We start from the raw sequence: 22,917 nt of genomic DNA, 5'->3' as shown, positions 1-22,917 counted from the left end.
AATCTGTGTGTTGTTGTAGACACTTGGTTGACGAAATATGGAAATTTTGGCCTGGCCGTAAGCCGTGCCTGTATAGCCAAATGGTAAGGCGACTGTTTACGTGATAACCGGAAAATCCGGGTTTGAGCCTCGTCCGACACTAATTTTCATTGTGTCATTCCAGTTTACAGCTGTCCGTTGTCCATATTTGCAACTGTGAATTCATTTAATGTATTTCATAACGGTTGTAGTTGGCACAGTGCATGTTCCTTGAGACATGCATGCATGTCCGAAGGAACCTTGCATCATAAATCGGTATAACACAGGTGCTACAATATTGTATATATCGTACCTAGAAATGAAGTTGCCAGAAGAGGAGGTGGAAACGAAATGTAACTTCACGGGTTGAGGGGGTATGTGATGTTACTTCATTCATTACAAAAAAATGAAAGTTACAAAGAAGATATTGTGTTGCAGGTGTGGGCAATATGTTGGTGCGATTTGTTGTGGAAGTCAGATTGGTTGTGTTCATTATAATACGAATTGCAGTCAAATTTGAATTCTATTTAACCATAATGATGCAGTGTAGTTCGACAGACAGTCTGGAACCGCGCGACCACTACGGTCGCAGGTTCGAATCCTGCCTCGGGCATGGATGTGTGTGATGTCCTTAGGTTAAGTTAGGTTTAAGTTTTAGGGGACTGATGACCTCAGAAGTTAAGTGCCATAGAGCCATTTGAACCAATTTTTTTTGTAGTGCCACAGCAGTTGAAGTGCACCTTGCCCTGAATGCAATTAACTGCCTCAGTAGTTCAGCTCGGTTTGTCTGATTTATTTCTGTAGGAGTTTTTAAACGTGGATGTGCTTATCACTCTGTGGAGTAAAAGGTTCACTGGACAGCAGTGCTACTTCTGAATAATAATAATAATAATAATAATAATAATAATAATAATAATAATAATAATAATAAATTTTCTGTTCTTCTTATTTATTGTCCAACATTGAGATTGGTTTTCATCAGTACACAATTTCGTACATCTGTCTGGCTTCCTCTTTATTTCCTTATATGTAGAGCACCCTACATCACTCGTAATCTGTGGCACACATGGCCCCCGTACTTACCCCCGGTGATTTCTTCCCTCAGTAGCTCCACTGCTACTGTTCCTATGGTGTTAATGTGTCTCAGAAAGTGTTGTACGAGTTAGTCTCTTTTTGTTTGGACGTGCATCCAGGGATATCTGGTGTTCCATATTATTATCAACATGTCTTTATGGTTAAACCTGTCTCTGTCTCTGATCTTCAACATCGTTCTCCACTGCTTGTAGCCATCATCTCTCATTTTCTTACCATCCAGGTTTCACAAGGTTGCAGGACCACACTCCAAACAAATGCGTTCACGATCTGTTGTCTTGTTTCCGGACTAATGTTCTTGTAGGTAAATTTTTTCTCAAATTAAATTGCAATTTTGGCCTGCTGTATTATGCTCACAATTTATTTCCAGCTTCTGCCATCCTCTGTGATCCTATTTATCAAATAAGTAAATTCTTCTATAACTTTTTGACTCTTCTCACACAGCTCCCATTGTTAGAGGTATATATTGTTCTTCAGTACTTCAGACCATCATTTTAATCTTACTGTTGTTCATTCTCATATAATCATTATATGGAATCGTAGTGGTGGGTGAAAAGCTCCTGAACACTGATGGGACAATGCAGATGCTAATGGAGAGTGAGTTTGAAGAATCACTACATTCATAAACAGAGACTGATTCAGAAGAAGATTCTTTTGTGAATAATTTACACTCCATCCTTGTCAGTCATCTCAGTCTGTAATTACTACTACAGTGGCTACGAAATCGAGAAGACAAATGCCGCTCTTTGCAGCCCTACGCCCATTGTCATCAGATGAAGCAGCACAGCAGCCAACAGCCAAACATGAATGAAATGGGATAACTAAATATAAATACAAATATTTGACAGATTCAAATCGGAGCTAAAAGTTCAAGTAAATGCAAATGACAGCTGTCTGTGGTTCTTGAGACATTTTGCAAATGCAGGAATCGTTGTAAAGATGTATAAGTGAATTACCAATCATTTCATTTGAATGTAATTAGAGAAGTTTTCACTTACAGCGAAAGATAACAGGCAGGTTGCAAATGTCCAAAATGCATTTCAAGACTTGCTGTGTTCTCATATTTACCAGATCAGTGGAAACAGTAGTTAACATACCTAGTCTGTTGGAAAAAGTTTGTTCCGAAAGGAAGTTTTATTGTGAAGAAAACAACTTAGAAATTTGTTAACTCCCATGCTTCAAAATGTGCGAACTTCAGTAGTAAATAATACCATTTAGTCTTGCTTTTAGAGAATGTACCAATATAAGACAATTCTAAACTTTTTGCATATGCAATAAAAAAAATCACACATGAATGTAAATACTGTAAATATTGTAAATAATACTCCTAACTACCCCAGAGCCTGTCTAAAGGTCATAACAGAAAAACATGTAGAGGTAACGAATGTATTGGGATGGAGCAGCTGAGGCATGACCAAAGTATCTTGCACCTAGCAGTCGACCCAACAAGTATGTCTACATCTACAGTGACACTGTGCAAAGCACTGTCAAGTGCATGGCAGATGATATTTCTCATCGTACCACATATTAGGAGTTTCATCCTGTTCCATTAGCTAATAGACTGCAGAAAGAATGAGAGCTTAAGTGCCTCGTCATGTGCTGTGAGTAGTTTAATCTAGTTTTTGCAGACCGTATGACAGTGACATGTTGGATTCTGAAGTATATTTCCAGACTCTTCAGTTAATTCTGGTTTTGCAGGGTAGTTTGCATGTACCTTCAAGTGTGTGGGAGTTCAGTATCAGCTGTATCTCTGTGACACTCTTCCGCTTATCAAACTGGCCTGTTGTAATTCTTGCCATTCATCACTGTATATTTTCAATATCCCTCATTACGGATACCATAAACTTGAGCAATATTATGCAATGATATGCATGAGCGTTTTGTAAACAGTTTTATTTTGTAGACTGAACTTTTGCAGTACCCCTCAAAAAAACTGAAATATGCCTTCTGATTTACCTATGAGCCTATATGATCATTCCATTTCATGTGTCTGCAGATTGTTACACCCAGGTATTTGTATGAGTTGACTGATTCCAAATAAGACTCATTGACATTATAGTCACTGCCAATGTACATTTTGTGAAGTGAAGTGCACAGTTGTACATATCTGAACATTTAAAGTGAGTTGCTGCTTTTGGCGAACAACTTCATAATGTTAGCACGATGTTTGATTTTTTCAGACACTACTTCATTATAGATAATTGCAGCATCTGCGGTAATTCTGAAGTTTCTGTTAAAATTGTCTGCCAGGTCAGGTATACAGTTAATCTACAAAGAATATTGCCTACAAAACACTCTTGTAACCCATTCTGGAATATTGCTGAAATACATGGGATCCATTTCAAATAGGTCTAACATCTAGGGGATATTGAATGTATACGCAGGAGTCCAGAACAAATGGTCACGTGGTTGTTTAACTTTTTGGAGACTGCCACAGAACTCTGAACACCTGAAATGGCAAGATGCTTGAAATTCAATGTCAACTTTGTAGTGAAAGCCTACTTTAAGCATTCTTTCAGGAATCTAACTCCCGCGTATAAAACATATTCAAACATCTCATTACTTTACAAATGAGTTAATGTCTTAAATACTTGATGTTAAGCATTGAAAACCTTCAAGGTTGAAGATGCAAAACTTTAATTATGTTGTTCTTATTGTTTCGGATTATTCACCCATATACTAATGGAAAAGTTTAAAAAAGGCTTGAAATTATGTGTAGTTTGTTGGAAGTCAATAAGTCCTCTGACATATTGTGTTAAACCTTTAATGTAACATTATTCTACCTCTTAATTAGTAGATTGTGTGTGTGTGTGTGAGAGAGAAGATGAGTCTAAGGTGGTGAATAATGGCCTGTCAAACTTAATGTCTTCTACTTTCTCACAGAAATTGTGGACGGCAACCTGAAGATGACGCTGGGTATGATCTGGACCATCATCCTGCGCTTCGCCATCCAGGACATCTCGGTGGAAGAGATGACGGCCAAGGAGGGGTTGCTGCTGTGGTGCCAGCGCAAGACTGCGCCCTACAAGAACGTCAACGTGCAGAACTTCCACCTCAGGTGAGGGCTCGACACTTGACACCTCTTTTCTGTAAATGTGCTATCAATGCACTTGCGTACTTTACTGCAGCTGTAGTGCTGGACAACTGACCACTCACTGAGACTTGTGTGTGATTTTATTTCCCGTTTTTATGTTACATGAGAGGTAGTTACAGAAAAAAAAAAAAAAAAAAAATTAATCACCTTGAAGAAACTAAACTGTGACTGTGAAACTTGATGGGGTTATTCCTCTCCATATTCACCCATCAGTGTGATGCTCATTTCTCAGTGACGGATGACTTGATGGTGATCTCGGCTATTCAGGAAATGCTCTGTCTCAACTGTAACCTCGTTGTTGGTCTCAAAATGCCTCCCGCACAATGTCGTCTTCATCCAGGGAAAGAGGAATTAGTCACTGTGCTTAAAGTCAGAACAACATGGGGGAGGGGGGTTGAGGCAAAATGTGATAGCTCTAATAAGCAACATATGTGACTGTATTCTGTACAGGATGAGCAGGGACATTGTCCGGCGCAAAAACATCCTCTCGTACAGCTTCCCACGACTTTTTGTCTTGACAGCCTCCTGTAACAGTGTCAGATTTTTCTAGTGTGCACCTGTGGTGGTTGCCCCTTACAAGCATAACCTGTAAGCACCATGCCACGACATTCCCCAAAAACACTCTGCACCACTGTGCTTGATGTTTGTAGGTTTGTATGATTTTTGGCACTGTTCAACCCACAAGTTTCCATTGTTTACTTAATTCCTTTGTCTCTAGTTCACAGTGATACATGCAGCACTCATTTATGGTTATTAGGTGGCTGCTGGAGTCATTGGAATTAGGCTGACTCAGTTACAACATTTCTGCTGCTGCCTCAGTTCAGTGGTCTCTTCAAATGAGTGCGAACAGTTGCAAAACCCAGTAGGTGATGATATATGTCGTCTGTTTAAAATGTTGTGCAAGATATCAGGAACTGACTTGTGACTGACTGTCAGTTTCTCTGTTATCATGTTGATCTTTGAACATTGGGGTCTCCACTTTCGTGGTTATTTCAAATTCTTAACAGGGAGACAGTGTGTCATTTCGTTCTTTCCATGCACTACCACCAACTTAGTACGTGTTGTTGCTGCATTATTCCTCTTCAGAGGCAAAAATGTGTTACCACACAATATTCTACATTATTAGTAGTCTGCAATGTTTTATTTTGTCTTTTCCAGTGGCAGATGGCTGTAGTGGGGATATCGGAGAGTACCGTGACTGCAAAGATGTACCTGAAAACAAAACATCAACTGCGTAACCTCATTTTTTTGAGTTGATGATTAAAATTTTATTATTTCTATTTGTATTACAGAATGGCTATAATTAAAGGTTCACTACTTGAAACAGCGTAGACAGAAAACCATCTTCGTAGGAATGATGTTCAAACTGTGGGCTGCAGGATTTGCAGTGTTGGTAGTGATAATGTCATGACTTGCAGATAGGCGTGGGTATTTGTACAACGGCATAGTCTCGAAACACAAGCATCGGTGTGCGTTACAGTTGCAGACATTCGGCATTGGACTGGACAAGTTGAGCAAGGCTTCACTCGTAAAGCTGGTTTTATCAAAACAGCAACAATAGTGCCACTGATCTTCATGAGTACCAGTGCATTAAAGGAATATGGAGAGAACACAAGCATCGGTGTGCGTTACAGTTGCAGACATTCGGCATTGGACTGGACAAGTTGAGCAAGGCTTCACTCGTAAAGCTGGTTTTATCAAAACAGCAACAATAGTGCCACTGATCTTCATGAGTACCAGTGCATTAAAGGAATATGGAGAGATCCTCTTTCTGCATCAAGGTTGAAGAGCATGATTCAGAAGTTTGAATTAACTGGCAATTTGGGAGTTGCTCCTGGGAGTGGCTGACAGCCAGTTGTGCCACAAATTGTCGAACAGATGTGCAGAACTATAGACCTATATCTCTAATGTCAATCAGTTGTAGAATTTTGGAACATGTATTATGTTCGACTATAATGACTTTTTTGGAGATTAGAAATTTACTCTGTAGGAATCAGCATGGCTTTCGAAAAAGACGATCGTGTGAAACCCAGCTCGTGCTACTCGTCCACGAGACTCGGAGGGCCATAGACATGGGTTCCCAGGTAGATGCCATGTTTCTTGACTTCCGCAAGGCATTTGATACAGTTCCCCACAGTTGTTTAATGAACAAAGTAAGAGCATATGGACCGTCAGACCAATTGTATGATTGGATTGAAGAGTTCTTACATAACAGAACGCAGCTCAAAATGACTATGAGCACAATGGGACTTAACATCTGAGGTCATCAGTCCCCTAGAACTTAGAACTACTTAAACCTAACTAACCTAAGGACATCACACACATCCATGCCCAAGGCAGGATTCGAACCTACGACCGTGGCGGTCACACAATTCCAGACTAAAGTGCCTAGAACCTCTCGGCCACACCGGCACAGAATGCAGCATGTCATTCTCAATCGACAGAAGTCTTCCGAAGTAAGAGTGATTTCAGGTGTGCCGCAACGGAGTGTCGTAGGACTGTTGCTATTCACAATATATATAAATGACCTTGTGGATAACATCGGAAATTCACTGGCGCTTTTTGTGGATGATGCTGTAGTATATTGAGAGGTTGTAACAATGGAAAATTGGACTGAAATGCAGGAGGGTCTGCAACGAATTGACGCATGGTGCAGGGAATGGCAATTGAATCTCAATGTAGACAAGTGTAATGTGCTGTGAATACATAGAAAGAAAGATCCTTTATCATTTAGCTATAATATAGCAGGTCAGCAACTGGAAGCAGTTAATTCCATAAATTATCTAGGAGTACGTATTAGGAGTGATTTAAAATGGAATGATCGTAAAAAGTTGATCGTCGGTAAAGCAGGTGCCAGACTGAGATTCATTGGAAGAATCCTAAGGAAATACAGTCCGAAAACAAAGGAAGTAGGTTACAGTAAACTTGTTCGCCCACTGCTCGAATGCTGCTCACAGGTGTGACATCCATACCAGATAGGGGTGATAGAAGAGATAGGAAGATCCAACGGAGAGCAGCTCGCTTCGTTACAGGATCATTTAGTAATCGTGAAAGCGTTATAGAGATGATAGATAAACTCCAGTGGATGACTGTGCAAGAGAGATGCTCAGTAGCTCGGTACGGGCTCCTGTTGAAGTTTCGAGAACATACCTTCACCGAGGAGTCAAGCAGTGTATTGCTCCCTCCTACGTATATGTTGCGAAGAGAGCACGAGGATAAAATCAGAGAAATTAGAGCCCACACAGAGGCATACCGACAATCTTTCTTTCCAAGAACAATACGAGACTGGAATAGAAGGGAGAACCGATATAGGTACTCGAGGTACCCTCCACCGCACACCGTCAGGTGGCTTGCAGAGTACGGATGTAGATGTAGATGTAGAAGTTAAAGTTACTGTTGCCATGGCTGAGAGGATGCAGGATGCAATTTGCGGTCTTCAAGCAGTGCATGAACTATGCCGTGACAGCTGACCATTCCATGGTCTACCGTTCAGAAAGTACTGCAAACAGTTGTGAAATGGTATGTCTAGTCGGGTTCCAGGCTGTTGTGGATACAGATGGTCATTACATTGAGCAACATTCATAACCTGAAATGGAAATATGGTACGCAATTAACAAATGTTACCTTTTCATGTGGAAATTAAAATATTTTACTGTGGTTTTTGTGGTGTCACCGCCAGACACCACACTTGCTAGGTGGTAGCCTTTAAATCGGCCGCGGTCCATTAGTATACGTCGGACCCGCGTGTCGCCACTGTCAGTGATAGCAGACCGAGCGCCACCACACGGCAGGTCTAGAGAGACTTACTAGCACTCGCCCCAGTTGCACAGCCGACTTTGCTAGCGAAGCTACACTGACCAATACGCTCTCATTTGCCGAGACGATAGTTAGCATAGCCTTCAGCTACGTCAATTGCTACGACCTAGCAAGGCGCCGTATTCAATTGATAGTTATTAAGTGAAGCATGTATCATCAAGAGAGATGTTCTACAATTGTGGATTAAAGTTAAGTATTACATCATCTACGTATTTTATTTGCAATTCTCAAGATATTGTCCTGTTCCAGACCTCACGCCAGTCAGCGTGTAATTAAACGCGTGCATTTCGGCCTCCTCTAGAAACACAGTGTTGGCTCTTCTGCCAACACTACAGTTTTTTTTTATTTCTCTTCCATATGTCCTTACAAATATAAGCACGAAGAACTCTACAATAGCTGCCCGTATATTGCACATTACAGACACCGAGGAGCAAAAACTGTTGTGAATTTTGGAGAAGCAAAATGAAATACTTACCATTTAGTGCTAGCATGCAGAAAATGGTGTTATTGTGCATTTGAGACAGATTGTTTGATGTTCATTCTTTTAACCTAACCATAGTGTGATACATACACAGATATAAGGTTTTAAATGCAACAGGATCTACGGTCACTACAAATTGGTTGACTGACAGCATTCTTCCTCACTGGCTGCTACTTGATAGATCTAAATATCATTTTATGTGGCTTTCATTACTGCACTATTTTGGTTGTGTAGCCATTTTCAAATGATTCTCAGAATCTGCTGTATGTTTTAAAATAATGGAAATAAAAGGTTGTTAGGGGACAATAATTTACAGGTTTTAAGAATTTGTGGAAACTCGTGATTTGACACAACAGCTGTGTCTCACTTTATTGATACAACATATTTTCCTCAGGCATAAAAAGAACTGAGGAGAGGCTTTGTTGCTGGAAATTGGTAGTTTCAATAAAGTGAGATACAGATATTGTGCCAAATCGTTATTTTCAAAATACATACATAAAACAATAGATAATGATACAAGCATGACATTATGAACTACCAAACAGCTTCCTATTTGTGGAATCTGTTTCCTCCAGTATATGAGAGCACATTTCACTTTAAAATTTAGATGCAGCAGTAATGTTGTTTGTTTGCTACCTGAAGATAGATCACAATTTGGTGACTGTTAACAATTAATTTGTTGTTAGCCTATCTTTAACCACTTGTGGAATACACACACACACACACACACACACACACACACACACACACACACACACACATGCGCCTCCCTCTCTCTCTCCCTCTCTCTCTCTCTCTCTCTCTCTCTCTCCCTCTCTCTCTCTCTCTGTGTGTGTGTGTGTGTGTGTGTGTGTGTGTGTGTGTGTGTGTGTGTGTGTGTGTGTGCGTGTGTTTTGTTGTGAAACTTAGTGCCTAGACTAAAATTCAATTAAACATTTCTCCTTGCAGCTTCAAAGATGGTCTGGCCTTCTGCGCTCTGATCCACCGTCACCGCCCCGACCTTATTGACTACCACAAGCTGTCAAAGGACAACCCACTGGAGAACTTGAACACCGCGTTCGATGTTGCTGAGAAGTACCTGGACATACCTCGCATGTTGGATCCTGATGGTATGTTTATTGTACTGATGTTTCTTTCTTAGTACACTATTTAGCATTACACACATTGTAAACAAGTTTGCCAAATCTCAGTCATTCTGTGATAAACCAGGTTTGACTGTCAGTTGAAGTTACATTAGAAACCTTTATTTTTCTAAACTGACTATTGTATTCATACTTAGACACTTTACATTGTACTGATATTAACAGTGGATGGGAAAAGGACATGGGTATATGTAAAGAAAACAGGAGCACTGGAAAAAGACAACTCAGTTTTGTTTTTTAAATATACAGGGTGAATCATTAATGAGGGAAAATATTTAACGCATAGTGTTGCACTTTGAGGTGCAAACGCAAAATTGTTTGTCTTCCCCTGTTCCTACACCAGTAAATGGCAATGCAACAGAATCTTGTGGATTTCAGAAATACGTAGGAAACTTTTGATTGTTACTGTGTGCCAGTATAAGCTATGAAAAAAAGAGTGATCTGAACACACAAATTGCGTACATAGTAATAGTCTGTTGGTCGCTCTTGCATTTGCAGCTGCAAATTTGTTTTGCAGAAGACTGTTGGCAAAGTGTGGTTCAGAAGTTCTCATGCAAATACTAGTAACTGTAATGAGATAAGATTTTTCCCTTTATCTTCCCAATCATCTATTTTTCCAGTTGCAGGAGAGGGCAGGGGGAGGGTGAGGAAATAAATTTTTCTTGACTTGTTGCACATAGTAGCGAGAGGTCCTTGGAATAATTTTACTCATTTATGACTCACTCTGAACATACTCAGATTCCCAGAAGCTACATTTTTTGCCAGTTGCATCATTTCCTACAGTAAATTATAACCCCTACAGTAACATGAAATGACTGTTTTTTATTGCAGGTAGTTTTTAAATTGACGTTTTAGCTTGATAGCTTATGGTAAAGCACATGATATTTGTGCCTTGATAGAATACAGATGTCATCGCTGATCAGATGTAAACTATGGCTGGATCTGGTTCCCTGTTTGTGTAATAAGTGTTTCATAACATACTGGTCAATATTTTTCTTTATGAACACAAAAGTTTGGAAAATGTATTTCAAATGTTAGGATTTTTTAATCTTCAGTAACTGTCCTTACATATGTAAATCATAGACACCTCTTTTTCAGAGCATTGGCTGACACTGAAATGAATGTAAACAAAATGTAACTCCTACACAAGATTTAATGTAGTCAATATTCAGAGGGCTGAAGCATGCTGTGAAAACTATTCTTCCAAGTAGTTCGGCATGTTAATTGCTGATCAACATCCATTCTGTACTCACTTCTCTGTTGCACCTCCAGTTGATGACACAGAACTACTTAAACCTTTTTTTAAGGGTATAATCAGAAAAAGGGAAAAGTTCTATTACAAATTACAGTTTTCTAAATAGTTTAAGAAATTAAAATTACAGTGGAGAAAGTGAATGGACTGACCTTCCCCATACAAAATTATTATTTCTTTTTTTTGGGGGGGGGGGGGGGGGGGGGGGTGGGATTGAAAGATTGAACTTGACATGGAGAAACAGCTACCATAGTTCGTCAGAACTTCTTAGGCCCTCTGTGGAATGAATGTCCTGATGCAAACAACAGTATGCATATTGGGGAGAGTGTGATGACAGACTAGCAGTGTCTGGAGTCAGAGCGTCCTTGTTCTTGCAGACCTGATCAACACACCAAAGCCGGACGAGCGCGCCATCATGACGTACGTGTCGTGCTACTACCATGCATTCCAGGGGGCGCAGCAGGTAACTCCGCCCCACCGTGGCGCAGCCCCACCCCCGTGTGTCTGCCCAGCCTATGCCTTAGCCTTCAATCCAGCAGCATAAAACTTCCATATTTGCCACAGTGTGTGACTGCAATTTAGGGAAATGAGGTTAACTCCTGTAGTAGCAAGTTAGAAAATTTGGTTTTGTGGGAACAGATGTTCATCCATTCAGGAATGATTGCTTTCATTACGGAAGATTTCATGGCGTTTTAACAAAACTTACCTTTACAGTGCTGTGTATATTTTGCTTTCTTCTTAGAACATTTGTGAGTTTTTTAGAAATGCTTTGCAGTTTTTGTAAGAATATTTACTGCAATTTTTCAATTCGGAAGACACCAATTCAAATCAAATACAAAATTAAAACAATTATTAGTGTCGGCTACTGTTGCTCCACAATGTATTTTGAGGGCTTATTCTCTCTTTAGGTGGATTACATTATCATATTGTTTGCTGGATGTAGCCAGCTTCCTGTTATGAACTTCATTTTGAAGATTTTCCAGCAGAAAGAACCCTGAGAATTGATATAAATATACATTCTCGCCATTAAATGCTACACAGACATGAAACAACAACAACAACAGAAAACAGTTACAGTTTGTACAGATTTTCTTTTTTACTTTCTTGTGCCCTTTTTCCCTTTCCACCTACATCTGTGCAATCTCTTGACTGTTTTTTGTTGTTGTTCCATGTTTGTGCACCATTTAATGGTGAGAATGTATATTTATAACAACTCTCAGCATTCTTTCTGCTGGAACATCTTCAAAATGAAGTGTAAAACAGACAACTGGGTACATCCAGCCAACATTATTCTAATGTAAACTACATGAAGATGAACATGAACATGAAGGGGTAAGCTCTCAAAACTGATCACTGAGTGAGGTAGTGCAGTGATTAGCACACTGGACTTGCATTCGGAAGGACAACGGTTGAAACCCGGCCATCCTGATTAAGTTTTCCATGATTTCCGTAAATCGCTTTAGGCAAATGCCAGGATGCTTCCTTTGAAAGACCATGGCCAATTCCTTCCCCATTCTTCCCTAATCTGATGAGACTGATGACATCACTGTTTGGTCTCCTCCCCCAATCTCAAAACTCCTCTTCAGAGAATATAAGACTGACTGCCACAGATGATTGTTTATGACATAAAAAACAAATTAAATCAGCTGCAGTTTCCAAACCACAGTCCAACATGGACAACAGAAGGTAGTTTGTTTGTGGATGGGAAATAGGCTTTCAGTTTCTGAACAGGAGCTTTACATTGTGTTTAGAATACATCTCATTAGACAAACTCACCTTAGAAATAGCAGGTGGTTTGCTAATTCTAAAATGTGAACTTCTTTGAACAACTTTAGACAGGATCTCTTGAAATTGCGGAATTATGCTGCTGGAGGGAAGGTTTAATGTATATAATATCACTGCACTGCCCTTGTGAATGCTAGGCAACCTGTTTATTTTCATTAATAATCTGTAAAAATACTGCCTTCCTGAATCTGGTATTAACGAACTAACTGCTATCTTACAGCATGGCGAGTAGAACCGGACATGAAGAGTGCTGTGTGAATTGATTTGCTGTATCTGTTTGATTATATGAACATATCTTTAAGTGACCCTTTTTTTAGTGTAACCTTTATTAATGTGTGACGTTTTTTGTTGTGATGTTTTGTAACCCATAACAGTGGCTCTCAGCTTGGACAAGCACAAAGTTACATATTACTACAGAAAACATTTTTTAAAGGAATCCTTCACTTCAGAACTATGTGCTGTAAATATGAAATTATAGCTATAGTTTAATGAGAAACAAATATTGTAATTACAATATGGCCATCCCACTGTATTTAGGCCCATAAACAGTCAAGTCTAACATCTCCCGAATGTTTGAAGGTATCCAATGAAGATTTTTCACTAAGGTTAGTTCCCCAAATGGAAAGAACTATGCTGTATGGTCAGTGGTGGTAATTTTTTTATCTAGTAATATGCTGAAGCAACAAGTTTTTACTGTAGGAGTATAAAATTTCATAACATTTGAGAACTCTTTGCAAGACTTGAAAAGTGATATTATGCGTGTTACAGTTTGCTGTAAAGTCTTTTTGTCTAAATAGATGTGCATTACACTAAATAGACAAGCCAAGTCTGCTGTTACAGTACAGTTCTGTTTCCCTTGCCATGTAAGCATTACCCATCACTTTTGTCAAAATGCGTCAAATCAGTTTCATACTGTGCTACTCAGCTTTCCAGGGACCCCAATATATTTTTTAAAAGTGTAGGTCTTTTTAAAATGCATGTAATTGCCTTGGTAGATAAAAGAAGACACATGCTTTGACAGTATCACAAAATAAATGCTTGTTTGTATCATGTCGCTTGTGAAAACTTTGGTGTATCACAATTATGGAATTATGTGAAGTTGAGAAATTAATCGGTGTTTGGCAATCTTAATTTCTGAGGTGCCCTTCATAATTTGTGAGTCTCTTACTTTTCTGGTCACATAAGATGATTTTACTTTGTGATACAAACTACATATCGGTAGGCCAGAGAGGGAGGTCTTAGGGGGTGAGGGAAACTTAAAAAAAACTAAACGTTTCAAATCATTATCATGAGATAATCAGCTTAGAATGGTAGTTTGGGCCTGTTTCTTCTAATATTTCATAACTATATATGGTGGGACCTTAACTATGAATGCAGCACTTTTATGCACTTTAACAATGTGCTTTCAGTTTCCACAAGTAAAGAGTCAATTCAGAAGAGAAAGGAAAAACATATTTAAAAAAATAGTGATTTCCAAAGAGTGATATGTGCTTTCGCGTGCCAGGCTGCCTGCCAAGTTTTTTCGCTCATCCTTATAGTTTGTTTCTGCAGTTGGAATGCACTGATGAGTGAAGTATTCAACTAACTGCCTGCTTTATTTGCTGCATTGCCTTGCTGTGCCACTGCAGATCTCGTCAACACCGCGATGCCAGACGAGCGTGCCGTCATGACGTATGTGTCGTCGTACTACCACTGCTTCTCCGGTGCTCAGAAGGTAAAGCCGTGCTGCCTGCCACTGTATAACTGTTGACGATGCTTTGTCGCACTGGCTGAAGCCTCTGTGGCCTAAGCTGGCTTAAATCATCATATGGCCATGTATTGACACACTGGTCTTCACAGAATGCAGAAAATACTTGTAGCATACATAACACAACAAAATGTAAATGTGCTTGTTATTTGCTACAGATTTCAGAACTTAGACAAATCAGAGTGGTAAAATCTGTCACTCCATCCCTTTGTGTCCCTACAGATGTACATTCAAATGACCAATATGGGGAAAGACTAGATGTTTTAAATAATTGCGTCACAGAAACTGTCAGCAACACTGCACATATTTGTGTGATTTTTCTCATTATTTTTCCTGCTGGGTGGCCTACTGATGTATATAAATTTCTGCCTGAAACATAAGTTTTAAAGCAATAATGGCAACACACATGTAATCCTTCAGGTTTTCTCCCCGTGGTAGATGTCCCTGGCAACATGACATCCATTGCGTTGCACACCTGTCAACAAAGGTAAAATGTCTTCTTTGTAATGTTAAAGATGATCTATCTTCTTGAAAGCTGGATGTGTATCACATTCTGTATGAGTATACCATATCTTACAAGGGGCAGAGTATTAGCACAGTTGAGGGGAGTTGTGAAAAACATTGACAACACATCCAACTGAAAAGACCAATCAGTCAAGAAAATCAGCTGTCACCATGCACTGCCTCCAGTATAAACACTAAATGAAATACAGTGAGACTCAACAAAGTGAGACAGTGGTTTTAATGGTGTTTGATCATGAGGCTCAACCTAATTATGCAGAACACCTGCTTCTGGAAAATATGAGGAGCAGAAATGTGAAACATGAAGTGCAGGAATGTAAAATATGTAGTACAATCCAAACAGTTTTACAGGTGGTCCCACAAATGTCTTTCGAATACTGTTGTGGACACAAAGTTCTCGTGTATATCTCTTTCAAAAATACTGAGTAGATGGTACATACTATTGCGCAGTTAAAAGTTTCCTGCATATTTATGTCAAGAACTGTTCCAGGTTCTATTAGTGAAGTCACAGATAGAAGTAAAATTCCTTCTCTCTAAGTCTTTTCTCCAGAGAAGAGACTTAAAGAGAATGACTTGATTACTTCTGTATTACTTGCCAAGTGGATTGAAAATGCTTTATTCAGAGATTTCTTGAGAGGATTTCCAGTGATGAGTGTACTGCAGTCGACTTCGTTTTCACAGCTTTAATGCTGGAGCACAATTGGTTATTGAGTCGGGTGACTTTAAAGTTTTTCCGAGATCACAGTGAGTATAGTCATCCAAAGTATGAGAAAAGTTACAAACAGTATAGTCAGTGCTACTACAGCTATTAGCAGTGTACATGATTTTTTTATTGCCTGTAGGCTTGCTTGCTGCATTTTTCAATTTGTTTTGTGTAATACTTCATTAACATTCTTACGCATTAGTCTGTGAGTGTCTGTATGAATGACTGATAACTATGCGTTTTTCTTACCGTATGTTGTAATGATTTGTGTTACAACCTGTGATAATCACAAAAATGTAGTAATTGTTTGATCATATTGCACAGTATGATTCTCGTTTGCTAAAGTTTCATTGTACATAGCAGTAAATAAAATTTGAATCTTTGATGTTATTTAACATGTAAACGAGTTATTTTTGACTTCACTTTAGCTGTTTCATATTTAGTGGGTATAAAAAAGAGCAACAGTTTAGACTTTCATGAATTATTAATTTAAAACTGTACACAGAACTTAATGTATTAATGTGTTAACAGGCTGAGACAGCTGCAAACCGCATCTGCAAGGTGCTGAAGGTCAACCAGGAGAATGAACGCCTCATGGAGGAGTATGAGCGGCTTGCGAGTGATGTGAGTAATAAGAGTAATTTGTCTTTTACATTACCATTATTATATCCTTAATTACAGTACTAGTATTTAAGACTGACACCTATGAGCTACATTCATTACATAGAAATAAATATGTAAATAATCTAGATTTCGGACACCTTTGTACACTCTTTCCAAATAAATTGAGAAATCTTCATGTGTGAGAGATCTAATCCGACCCCCCTTTCGTGCTAACACTGGTCATTTTATTATTTTTTTATTTACATATAAAATTCCGTAGGACCAAATGGAGGAGCAAATCTCCAAGGTCATGGAATGTGTCGGTACATAAAATTACAATGCAAAAGCAATAACAGATAAAAATAAAATGTTTATGAACCCTAAAAAAGTCAAGCCATAAGTTTAAGTAAACACAATTGACAATACAACATAAGAATCAGCTTAGTTTTTCAAGGAACTCCTCGACAGAATAGAAGGAGTAACCCATTAGGAAAGATTTTTGAATTCTTGTGGAACTTATTTCTGCCCAAGAGTTAAGGAAGTCCGATCCATACGCAGTATTGATTTCTGCCATTTATTAACTGAGTGCTAATTCTGAGGAATAAGCTGGTATTGTTAACAAGAAATGACAGTAAAGAATATATAGAGGCCAATGTCAGAATACCCAGACTAGTGAACAGGGGTCGGGAAGAGGTTTGCAAACTTACACCACTTATTGTCTGAACCGCCTGTTTCCGAGACAAAAATATCCTTTTAAAATGGGAAGAGTTACCCCAAAATATAATACCATATAACATAAGCAAATGAAAATAAGCAGAGAGACTAATTTTTGTGTTGAACCATTGAACTTGGGCTTTCCACGGCAATTTACTATCTATCTGAACACCTAGAAATTTGAACTGTTCGATTTCACTAATCATATGCCCATTCTGCAAAATTAAAACATCAGGTTTTGTTGAATTGTGTGTTAGAAACTGTAAAAACTGAATCATACTTTGATTTAGTGTTAGTTTATTTTCTACAAGCCATGAATTTATGTCATGAACTGCAATAATTGAAACCGTACCAATGTCGTACACAACATCCTTTACCACCAAGCTAGTGTCATCAGCAAACAGAAATATTTTAGAGTTACCTGTAATAAATACTAGAGGGCATATCATTTATATAAATAAGGAACATGAATGGCCCCAACATTGATCCCTGGGGCACTCCCCATTTGACCGTACCCCACTCAAATCCCACATCGCAGCCATTCTCAACACTGTGACTCCCCATATCCTGTAATGGTCCAACTTATGCAGCAATATTTTGTGATCGACACAATCAAACACCTTAGTTAAATCAAAAAATATGCCTAGCATTCAAAACCTTTTGTTTAACCCGTCCAGTACCTCAGAGAGAAAATATAGTATAGCATTTTCAGTTGTTATAAGGCTTCTAAAGCCGAACTGTACATTTGATAGCAAATTGTATGATGTAAAATGATCAATTATCCTTACATACCCAGCCAGCATTTTCAATAACTAGCAAAAACTGATGATATAGAAATAGGTCTAAAATTGTCTACATTATCCCTTTCTCCCTTTTTATAATGCGACTTTGCTACTGAGTACTTTAATTGATCAGAAAACTGACCATTCCTAAAGGAAAAATTACAAATATGGCTAAATACAAGGCTAACATATGCAGCACAGTGCTTTAATATTCTGCTAGGCACTCAATCATATCCATGAGAGTCCTTAATCTTTAGTGATTTAATTATTGACTCAATCTCCCCCTTGCCTGTATCACAGAGGAGTATTTCGGACATCAATGTCAAAAAGTCATTTGCCAAGAGAGTTATGCGATTCCCTGTAGAAACTAAATTTTTATTTAATTCACCAACAATATTCAGAAAATGATTGTGAAATACTGTGCATCAATATCGTAAATTGATTTGTTTGAAATGTCTTCCATTTTGATTTGAAACCCCTCCGCCTGCACATTGTGTACAGTATGATGCAGAAAGTTCCATTTATCATCATCATCATCATCATCATCATCTTGGTCTGTTTCCAGCCTCTGGCCAGGTCTGTATGGAACATAGGCCTCTTCACTCTCTGATCCTCTAATTTGTTACTGTGTCTCAAGAATTTCATCTCACTAGCCTGTACTTTGCTTTTCTCTCTTCCTTTAATAACCCAGGTTTCTGATGCATATGTCAGGATCGGGACATAGTATGGCCAGTATATAACCATTTTACTGATTTGTGGTACATCCTTGTTCCATATCAGGCTTCTGACTCTCTTCCGAAATGCTTCTGCTTTTGTCCCCCACTCGTTTATTTCTCTGTCGTTTTTTCCATCTTCCTGTATCAGGCTTCCTAGGTACTTGAAACTCTCCATTCTCCTGAATCATTCCCCACAACTGTTATTCCAGTTGTCCATCTCTCCTTCTTTCTTGTTGTCATAATCATCTCAATCTTTCTTATACTAAATTTCATCCTATATTCTTGTACTTTTCGTTCGCATACGTCTAACTGCTCTCGTACTTCCTCCTCCTTATTCCCCCAAATCATCAGATTATCTACAAACACCATAGCTTTCATCTTCCTTTTATTCTTAGCTATTTTGATGTCAGAATTTATTGCAAAACTGCAAGAGCTGTATTACATGTTAAATTAAGTGGAAAACCACAATCTTCTTTAAGGAAGAGATATGATGCTCACATCATCAGGGTTTCAGTTGTTATGCAGAGATCCCCACTCTGACGCCAACACTCAGAAAAGTGTATTTGTGGGGATTATAATACAGTATTAATTGTAATTTGTAAAATTGTGGTGGAACATTTACAGAAGAATAGGTTAGAGTCTTCTTAAAACCAATATTACACCAGCAAATATTGCCAATTTATTTTATTTATGATCTCACAGTGAAGTTAATTCCACACGTTGTCTTACTCAGTTGCTGGAATGGATTCGCCGAACGATGCCGTGGCTGAACAGCCGGCAGACGGACAACTCACTGGCTGGTGTACAGAAGAAGTTGGAGGAGTACCGCACGTACCGCCGGAAGCACAAGCCACCCCGCGTCGAGCAGAAGGCCAAGCTGGAGACCAACTTTAACACCCTGCAGACCAAGCTGCGGCTGTCCAACCGGCCCGCCTACATGCCCACTGAGGGCAAGATGGTCTCTGTAAGTGTTTGAAATAATGACCGTTTATGAATTTTCTTATTTATTTTTATTTGTTTATTGCTTCATTTATCCTGGATTTCTCTTACATCCAACCAGAAATGCTACACATTTTAGTTGGTAACAGGAAGTCGTGCTGGAGTGTAAATAATTTAAGGGGTTGTTATCTTCACTTCTTAAAGTGTTCATTGCCAGGTTGTTATAAGTTATACTCGCCATATAGCTGAGAGCATTTACGTGCCCGCTTCTGGGAATTGGCGAGGTGTGCCGGCTGCAGTTCAAATCTGCGTCACAGATTAAAAGTGGGGTCCAGTGTGTCAGCCAACCAGTCGACCTATCTGGGCTGGTTCTCATGTTCCACCTCAGATATACGACAAGCAAACGCTTCGTAACACAGTGTCACAAACATGGATTTGTCCTCAAGGGAGACTGGCAGGAGCTTTAAAATGCATTTGGGAGTGGTGATCCTATTGTAATGATGGCCTATGTACAGCTATGGTTATTGGTTGTCTCTTTTCAAAAGAGCGGGAATACCGTAGCAGCATTCCGTATCTGACATTGGCTGAATAAAGGGTACTGGGAAGGGAGGAATGAATGAATGAATGTTAGAAGCTACATCTAACATAGATACAAACATTCAGAAAATACTGTGACATAAACAGTGAAAACAGTAGTATCTGCAGCAGATAATAATGAATAAACACCTCTAAGGCTGATAAACAAACAAACTGCATTTTTGTTCTGACAGTATTTGTTTATTTCAAACAGATTTTTTGGCTTGTTAACTAGTGTCAGAAAACAACTGACTAGTGTGTATGTTGGTAGTATCTTTATTTATAATATTTACTTCACTATGCCCTATTGTCTCTTGCGGATGATAGTCAGTTCTTTCAAGCCCGAAAACTGGTACAGAGTAAACTAATATTAGTAGAACAAAAATGCAGTTTGTCATACTTAAGGTTGAAAAACAAACATTTTTCTGCCATGAAGTGATGGAAGAATTCATAAATGTTAAAGAACACACAGTTCTTATTTTTTCTTGAAAAGCAGAAGAGTAAAGGCAAATTATACGCAGATAGATTTAAACTCGGTGTTATCAGCAGTGGACATGAGGAAAAGTGGTAGAGTGAGTGAAAGAGAACACAAATAATAAAGACGGGGGAAGAGGAAGTGATGTGACTGACTGAGAAAGAAGCACAACTGATTGAGAAGGGGTTGGGAATGTATTTTCTTAATAGATATTTTCTTTTCTTTTCCATAGCATAACTGACTGTGGAATTTTGACGTAACACAACATGTATTTTTATGGGACAGCAATATGCAGACAACTTAACCATGTCTTACATCTTTGTAAAAAATAGTGTAGCTCTTTCTTATTAATGAATTGATCTAGTCAGTAAACAGAAGAATGTGTTGTCAGTGAGAATTTTGTTAACAGGATATTGCCAACGCATGGAAAGGTCTGGAGACAGCCGAGAAAGCATTTGAGGAATGGTTGCTGTCTGAGATGATGAGGTAAATAATAATAATAAATAGTAGTAGTAGTAGTAGTAGTAGTAGTAGTAATGATGATATCAGTGTCCCATACCTGTTACTGACCCTATATTGGTCGGAGCAAAATAATGTATTTGCACTGAATCATAGCAATCTTGCCAATTTACACACATTGCCATGTAAAAAAGAAAAAAAAAAACTTGGAGGCAACATCATGCAATCACGAGTGAGGGCAATGCACATATTTGTTGTACATGTATTGTACAAAAATATGTCCAAGAACTCCATATGGTATTTAGTAATCTTGAAATGCCTCAAAACTTTTTAAAGTACATCCTGCTGGCTACATGTGGTGCTTGTAGAATGACATATACATTCATGACTTGCCTGCCATCTCATCATTGGTGCTGAAGGGTACAGTGCACATAGTACAGTTGGCAGTAACCAAAGACTACTGTTGACACCTTGTAATAGTGGCACCACATCAGACAGCTGCAGTGCAAGAGCAGGAAAATTTTCATTAGGTCAGTGGTTACATTCGGTGGTCACTCAGTGTATAAGAAAATGAAACGCAACATTCTTGCTGCTCAGTTTAGGTAGTGAGGAACAATTTTTGCAGTGTTCCATTCCTGACCTTTCAATGGAAAGAAAGATGTAAAATTTGAGATGAGAGTTGAAAGGTGACCTGATAGCTCAATTTTCCCACTCCTACTGTTGCCAATATTAATTCTTGAAAGCAGGTTTCTGAATGATATTGTCATTTTATGACTTCTTATTCTCGGCCCTTCACTACACTGCCACCACCTCTACCCCTGTTCTAATCATCATTTCTAAAGAAAATAAGTAAAGGCTTATATTCAGAAGAGACTTTCACAATTGTATTTGTTGACCCTATCAGCATTTTATTTGCCTATAAATGAGCAGAATAGGGATGACACTTATTTCTTGCTAATAAAACTGAAAAATCTAACTATGGTAGGCATCCAAAAGTCTTTCCTAATTACGAGCTTTGTTCGTTTTTCCCGTAGACACAACGTGATGTCACCATGTTTTATAAGTGACCACACTTAATGGATGACAGGAAGATGTATCAGTCAGTCTCTGACAGAAAAACGGATCAATCAGTCTCCACCTGATCGTGTAACATATCCAATCGATTCAAGAAACTCTTACAGTGACAATCAGTGATTTTGATTTCAGAGTTTCATTATCTTCTTCTAAAATTTTGTCAATATTTTCTTTAACATAACACATTCAAAAATATCTGACAATTGTATCAAACATCCAGATTTAGGCTGTCACTGGTGCAGACTTTTCACTTTACAAAGAAGCTTTCAATTCCAAATGCACCCATTGTGTTGGTCATTATACTGACACGAGATCATCTCATTAGTGAAAGAAATCCCTTCAAGAGATAGTGACTGTTCTCAATATGTTGTTACATTTTGACTGAAATGTTATTTGAATAGATGTGAATGTTTTGCTTTAATTGTGAAATGTTAGTGGTACCATTATATTTTTAATTAATATGCTGTTTCCCATTCCTAAATCTACAAAGTAACACGACATCAAACATAAGTGAAAGATTTTCTTTCATACTTAATTAGTAAATACTTCGTTGATCCACGGGTAGTTGGTCTGAAAGCCATATACTTCCTAAAATTATAATTTATTGTATACACTGATGTAAAAAGCAAGTCCATGACAGATAGAGCAGTAATCTCAAAGAGGATGACTAAGACTAGGACCCAGAGGCCACAGCTGTGTGTGTATTTGTAATTGTTAAACTATCAACTGACAATATTGCATTAAAAGAAAAATCAGTTACCATAAAATTATTTGTAGTGGAATATTTTTAAAAAGTTTCTCACATAGTAAATTATTTAGTATTTCAATTCATAGCCAAGAATATTGGAATCTTTTACGAATTTCTTCTGACACAAATATGATGGAAAAAATAAAATAAATTAGTGAGTATTTACATTTCTTTCCTAT

General features: G+C 38.4%; 1 protein-coding gene across 1 annotated transcript in view; it reads left to right on the top strand.

Annotated features, from left to right (window-relative positions):
- The window catches only part of LOC124550607 (alpha-actinin, sarcomeric), a 470,999-nt gene that overhangs the window by 410,799 nt on the left and 37,283 nt on the right, over positions 1–22,917 (top strand). Inside the window, exons 3-8 of the mRNA XM_047125325.1 lie at positions 3,994–4,168; positions 9,450–9,610; positions 11,273–11,358; positions 16,184–16,276; positions 19,201–19,431; positions 20,867–20,943. Of these exons, the coding sequence (XP_046981281.1) occupies positions 3,994–4,168; positions 9,450–9,610; positions 11,273–11,358; positions 16,184–16,276; positions 19,201–19,431; positions 20,867–20,943 (823 nt within the window). The remainder of the gene's footprint in view (positions 1–3,993; positions 4,169–9,449; positions 9,611–11,272; positions 11,359–16,183; positions 16,277–19,200; positions 19,432–20,866; positions 20,944–22,917) is intronic.

The sequence above is a fragment of the Schistocerca americana genome, chromosome 9, assembly GCF_021461395.2.
Source record: "Schistocerca americana isolate TAMUIC-IGC-003095 chromosome 9, iqSchAmer2.1, whole genome shotgun sequence".
Taxonomy (NCBI): Eukaryota; Metazoa; Arthropoda; class Insecta; order Orthoptera; family Acrididae; genus Schistocerca; species Schistocerca americana.
Note: the sequence above shows the minus strand (reverse complement) of the source record. Positions and strands in the feature narration are given on the sequence as shown.